At 40.1% G+C, this 6884-nt stretch overlaps 1 protein-coding gene and 1 pseudogene across 1 annotated transcript; both read right to left on the bottom strand.

Annotated features, from left to right (window-relative positions):
• Positions 1-308: 308 nt before the first annotated feature.
• Positions 309-1714, bottom strand: LOC110674268 (annotated as a pseudogene).
• On the bottom strand, positions 1627-2862 carry LOC5571326. Its single transcript, XM_021841044.1, has 3 exons — positions 2316-2862; positions 1942-2255; positions 1627-1875 (listed from the first exon to the last, which is right to left on the bottom strand). Exons 1-3 carry the CDS (start codon positions 2379-2381, stop codon positions 1725-1727), a joined length of 531 nt encoding a protein of 176 aa, XP_021696736.1. The 5' UTR covers positions 2382-2862; the 3' UTR covers positions 1627-1724.
• Positions 2863-6884: the final 4022 nt, after the last annotated feature.

The raw sequence follows: 6884 nt of genomic DNA, 5'->3' as shown, positions 1-6884 counted from the left end.
AGCAAGCGTCAAGGTCGAAGGATCAAACACAACTCCTAATTAAGAGTATCAACATATTCTTAAAAAAATCTTAAATTATGAGAACAGAACGCAGAACAAATGCATTATTCACGGAGCGCAGTTTGTTGTGATAACTTAGCGACTAAAGGTTAATAGTTGTTGTTCTGATCGCAGGATAAAGAACATTCGCGATGCATCATGAATGTTGTCATGTCTTTAGATTCCATCCTTGAACAGAACTGCTCTTGAAACGCTTTGTTCCAACTGTGTCATGATGGTTTAGCATTTTAGAAGCTGTAACGAATTGAAACAAAACAAATATATTTATTCGACATATTTCAACAAAACATCAATATACTTGACGATTTATTATTAACACTGAATAACCACTCTTACAAAATTTAACAAACGTTCTTAGTTTCACATTAACGGACATTCAACTCCTGAGAAGAAACTTGGAAAGCGTCACAAATGGCAGCCTCAAATACGGCGCTCCCACAGTAGTGTTACACTGGTCGTCAGTCCAATCGTTCCCCAGATCCAGTAAAACAATTGATCACACTAAAATAAGCTGCCCGTTTTTTATCCGGTGCCACCGAGGCCATCATCAGCAGCAAAACGTGAAGGAGATACATGGTGAACGATAGCCGAGATAGCGGTTGCCAAGCGGGGCGCTCCAAGAAACTCATCCCAATAGGCCACCTTTGCCGTTCACACATGCTAAAATTATCCACATCACACACAGGCTGAAAACCGACCGGGACAAGGGTTCAAAAAAAGCATCTATCACGTAGGAAAATTCCTCAACATCGGTAGTGTAGATCTGGTAATTGGAGAAAAGGATAAGTCCAAGCAGAGTGAAGCAAGTCGCCCAGCCAGCCGTCCAATAACGCTTCGATAAATTCACTCCGGTTTCCCTTGTTCTGTGAAGGATATATCCGAAGGCAAGACCCCACAACCAAACGGCCATACGTGCATGTGTCGAATAGTACGTTAAGGCGTACCTCCGATAGTCAATGACGGGAGCAAAAAGGCTCAAACGAATTCATTGTACAGGAATGTGGCCAAAACGCAAGCCATGGAGAGTAAAGCGAGACCGGCGATGATGATCAGAACTCGCTTTCCGTATCTCCACAATGGATAGATAAGGGCCGGGGCAATGATATACAGCTGCATATCCACGGAGAGATACCAGTCCACGTCAAACACTGGAAAATAGATTGAATTAAGTTTTAAGATAATTTGTAATACAAGAAGTCAACTCACCATTTCGTTTGGAGCAACGTAGTTCTGAACGTGAAGTAGAGCAGCCCACCAGTTGGTCACGCAAGACTGCTTGAAACCGTCCATATGGACCTTCCATAGCACGCCCTCACCATGTATCCTGCGAATGATACGACAAAACAGTATCATGGCAGCCAGTGGAGCTGTGATTCGGATATAGCGATGAAAATACAACTTCAGTGGGTTGATCTTCCCTTTCTTGTCCAGCTCTCGTAGCATACTCATCGCTACCAACATTCCACTGAGTACTAGAAATGTATCTACCGCTAGATAGCCTGTGAAATGAAGAACCGAAGGTACAAACGTCCCGATGTATTTCCATACCGTAGGGATTGTTCTTCCATATAACAACTAGCAGGAATTCATGAATGTGCACTACAATAATCCAGATCATGGACAAGGCCCGGATGCCATGTGCACACTCGATCATGCCAGAACTCTTAGTTCGTGGGACCAGATGCAAAATACTCCGAATGTTTCCCAGCAAGGAAAACGAACTGTACAATGTATGATGTCGCGCTGTATGCCTCTGCAATAAATTCATACAGCGTACTGCCGACTACACAAAGGCCGATTACGGAGCAAATTACACTGAAAGAAGAGAACATTGACTGGATTAGAATTGATATTACTTTGATCTATCGATGGAATACGTACATTGCAGTAATAAACGCTCCATCATACTGAATTTCCTCATCTCTGATACACAATAGTTCCTGCTTCACCATCGGCACCAACGCGACACTCTGTGTGCTCAAAAAGGCTCCGTACAACTTCTGCACAAAATCTGGGCCGCACGATTGTGGAACACACAGTCCGGATATCAACAGGTCTAGATCACTTGTAAACGCTCCAATGAAAGTACAATGCTGCATCCGTATTTCAGCGATATCCCGACACTGATCGACGTTGCCCAGTGCATATCCATTCTGATGGTACATCCCCGAAGGAATCTTCCCCATAATCAAACCCTGTCGGGATGTAATTTCATGAAGTTCATGATCCACATTTTCCACCAATACGATACTCACATTCCCAATCCAAGCCGCTCCCTGTCCAGATAGGCCACGGCTAGTTGCCGCATTATCTTCGCACATTGTGGTTCGGCCGATTCTTCCGCTGCTTGGTCGTCGATGCCCGCAAGAAAGTCCACAAAGTGGCGATTCAGCAGCAGCACTTCGTCAATACTGTGGTCCACATTTCGCCAGCCTCTGACGACTGTTTCCACTTGAAGGATTAAACTTCCCCACCGGAAGTGTTCCATTGCTCAACAGAGCCAACGGAACGAGCCAAGCGGGCCACATTTCGCACAGCTGTTGTACGCACAGCTAAACCGGTTATAAACTAATGAGCCGCAGGCCATTGTATAGTACCTATTTGAACGCTACTATAAATGGGCAAATCGATCGATTAGATATCAAGTTCACACCAATTTGTAAATTTCACACACGGAATCTAGCAGAAACCGCAATCAATGAATGGGTAAACGAGTACAATTGCCGAATTTCAAAACCATATCTATATGTGCACTATAGGGGATTTTTTCATTATCGGACAAGTATGTAGCGTCTTAGAATTAAATAAACTTTTAGCTATGGTATGAACGAAAGGGTTAAATTATACATGGCCACGGGCTTGGTCGATACCCGTACCGAATTCAAAACTGAGTTTCGTTTCGCCCAACGTATGATTCCATCCTAAGTTTCTCCTCGTAATTAGTTGGTTTCTTAAGTATTTAAAAACCAAGATGATATATTTTTATAAGAAAAACTCGAAATCTGTTTACAAGATATACGTGCACTTACTCCCGCCAGCTGCATGTAATCGAAGACCTATTTGCTTCTCTAATATATCCAAGATTTCACATTATACAATTGTAGACAATAGTTAGTGAAATATGTGAGCTGCTAAAGCTATCAGCAGTGCACACAGTGTCAAATATTTAGCTGATAGAATGTAACAGCAGGATACTACAACTGCGTACACCATTTAACAATACATTTCTTATTTTAAACACCTGAAGCCATCCCGGAATAAACTAGAAGTTTCAGCCCAGAAAATCACAATGCATAGTAATGCCTCACCACTGAGCAGCTGACCCAAGCTAAAATCCATGAAATCAGGAAATCAAAACCTTGCACCATTAAGTTGAACAACGTGTTTTGTTTCAATTATAATCAAAGATGAACTTCTATGATTGTTACACATTTTATAACTTAGGAACAATCACTGCAGGAGATCTTTAGCAACTTAAATTCCAATACGAAAATGGTGAATCTGCACAGAAATTTCTCCAACAGTAATTATAAGCAAAACATCTTTGAAGACTTCCAGAAAATGTATATCTAGAGAAGTATAAAAACTATGCCTTAAGGAAGTGTTCACCCGATTCTACGGAGAACTCCGATAAAGTTTTCTTTCAGCACTCTTTGGATAACTCAGGGCCACCCTTAGTTAAATTCAAAAAGAAACCTCAAAGAAAATTCAAAAATATTTGTCAATGGCCAAGTATGTTAAGCCGAAGTACGTCTAGGCCAGAGCACATCCGTCTGAAGGGGCCACGTCCATCCATGTTATGTGAAACCCGCGTATGCCAGTTCTCAAACGGAAAGATGACTCGTTGATCCGTAGAGAAGAGGGCAGTCGGCCCCATTTTTCGGTTGACAATCTTGACTTTTCCGTAGATGCGCGGTGAGTAAGACTGAGCCTATTCAGCACCCCATACGTTTTCACGGTGTCTTTTTCATTAACTCCGAATTTCGATACTTATTTTACCGAAGATTTCGGCAATCCGAATTTTTGCCGAGATATAGGGCAAACGCTACGAGATTCGGTAAACGTTTACCGAGATCTCGGTAAAAGTTATACCGAGAATCGTCAAATTATTACCGAGATATCAGCTGTTGGGTTCTCGGCGAAACCGTTTAAGTGTGAATGAAAGACAAGGACCTTCCTCTTTCATTTGCTGCTAAAATGAAAATAATCCATCGGGGAGTCTAGTGCATTTTTTTTTTATTTTAAATGCACCGTAAATTAATAAATTTTGGTAAGGTGAACTGTTTGAAATGGATTTGGATGAAAATGTTGCAAAAATCTAGTGTCCATGTAGATTATATTCTAGGCAGTTCTAGACCTAAAAATTTACAGGCCGAGGCCGAAAATTAAATTTTCGAGTTTCCTCTCCTTTGTTTTCATCCATTGTTGAAATTTGCATTACTTTTATAACTAAGTATGTCAAACAACCTTTTTCAATTTTTGGTTTGTAACTCAAGTGCAATATTCATCTTCCTGACTTGGTTTAGAAACAAACAATCGAGAGACAAAAGGTCGAAGGGACAATAAGTCGAAAAGACAAAAGGAAGACAAGACAAATGGTCGAAAATGCAAAAAGGTCAAAAGGACAAAAGGATGAAAGTGATTTGCATTATGGGAAATTAAATCGTCTTTTGAAAGCAGATTTTTGACCTTTTATCCCCATTTTATTTCCTATTGATCCTTATCATATTTTTTCGTTTTTTGCCCTTTTATCCTTGTCATAGATTCTAGAATAATGATAAGTTCACATTTGTGCCAATGACAGGACGCAATATAACATTTCATAAATCCAATATTCCAACCCAATTGCCAATAATCAGTGCAATGTTGACACTATGTTGCCCATGTGTTTGTTGTGAGAATTAACAGAACATTGCTTATGTTTGCGATGGTAAAACAAACAGAATTGCTGACAAATATTCTCAGATTGGCAGCCAGTCTAGGGCTGAAAATCTCTTAAATAAAGATAAGAATATTAATAATTATACTAACGAATATACACTTTCTTGTTAAATTGATGGTTGAAAACGTGCAAATACAAACATCAATACGTTTCATTCATAACAAATCAACCTGTGAAAGATTGATCGTGTGATCCTAACATTTTGCTTAGAGATCTCAATAAGTGCTGTAATTTCAGTTTAAGCATAGTTTTATTAGAGTTGTACGGAATTCTATAGTAATTCATAAAACAAATAAATTCAATCAGCTTTGAAAATGTTACTCAGTAACTTTACGATTTTGCTAGCTTAACAACGAAATCATACGAAGCTTTATCAAAAATATCAGGTGAATCATAAAAAGTCTCCGATTACACAAAAAAGGAGTCAAAAACAGTGAACTTTTGTGCATATAGACTTGTTTGCAAATTATATCCAGCAGATCTTAAGTACTATCACAGACAAACAGACGTCACACTCTCACCGATGTCCATCGACCACCTTTTTAACGGCCGATTCAAATATATGGTCGGTGGCCAATCCACCACCCGCAGCACTCGCATCGTTTTTGTTCGCGTTTGACGTTTACACACTACCGCCATCTGTTGGTCATCGGCCAAAACACATCGATTTTAGCATTGGGCGTACATGTCATCGTGACTATGATTTTGATCGGGATTTGTTCTAAGTGTTACGTCTGTTTGTCTGTGGTACTATGTTTCGTATAGCTATGTTATGTTCAAAACTTATAAAAGCGCCAAATCGAACGACTGTTAATGCTAATCTTCTATCAAAAGGCGTTCGAATTGACGCTATAATTGAATTATAAGAGTCACAGGGATTCAAAATCATGAAGTTTGAGCCGTCGCATGCCTAGTTTTGGTGCTAAAACTTAGTGGTCCCATATTACGGGTCTCCCGGTGGCCATTCCGGAACTCCAAAAGGACCATAATAACCATTCCAGGCTTGGGAACTGTGACCACTATTTACCACAGTTCATCGATTCTGCCAGTCAACCAAAACACAAAGCAGCAGCAGCATCAATACCATCAGGCGTTGCGGTTCACACACTGCATGACTGTTTTTGTCTCTCCACTATGACCGTTTTTCAGGCAGCCATCTCGAGGTGAATGATTTAAAAAAGTCAAATAATTCAATCGCTAATATTTCGCTTGTGTTTCAACTTCTTGAAATCTATTAGCGCTAATAGCAAGAGCACAATCATTCCGTTGCGATACATATAATCAAGTTCAATTACATGCTGCCTTTATCGAGCAAAAATCCAAAACCCCGAAAACCGGAAAAATCGTGTCACCACTGTGCTCGAGTCATTTCGCATTCGGGTTTGAAAAAACGTTAGGAAGAAGAAGATTACAGTTTTGAAGAGCCGTGACATTTTTTTTGTTTTGAACGGTCATAATTTGCTTTGGATTTTGATGGTCGTGTAGAGAAATGTGAATGTCGAGGTGGTGAATGTTTGCTACAGTACATTTCCCATCCCTGAACCATTCAATCACCCTCTTGGCAAAATACATCCAAACATTAGAAATCGTAAATAATTGGAAACAATTCATTTGGTCTCGGGGCATAAACCCGAGTAATTTCATAGAATTGTCCAGATCGCACACCTTCTGGGACTCCAGGAACCGGTTCCGCATGGACCATACGGGACCGAATTTTCCAAGGGATGTGCACCGGTAATTGATTCCTTATTACAGAGAAATTTTATGCCAAAATATAGTAACCGAAATAGTATCATTCAATAATATGAGGACGGTTCAGATTACTTGTTTAGTTACAAAACTACAGGTTGTCAAAGTGAGGGTCTCTAAAGAGACTTTTTTC

The sequence above is a fragment of the Aedes aegypti genome, chromosome 1 (assembly GCF_002204515.2).
Source record: "Aedes aegypti strain LVP_AGWG chromosome 1, AaegL5.0 Primary Assembly, whole genome shotgun sequence".
Taxonomy (NCBI): Eukaryota; Metazoa; Arthropoda; class Insecta; order Diptera; family Culicidae; genus Aedes; species Aedes aegypti.
This window is presented reverse-complemented; position numbering and strand designations above follow the sequence as displayed.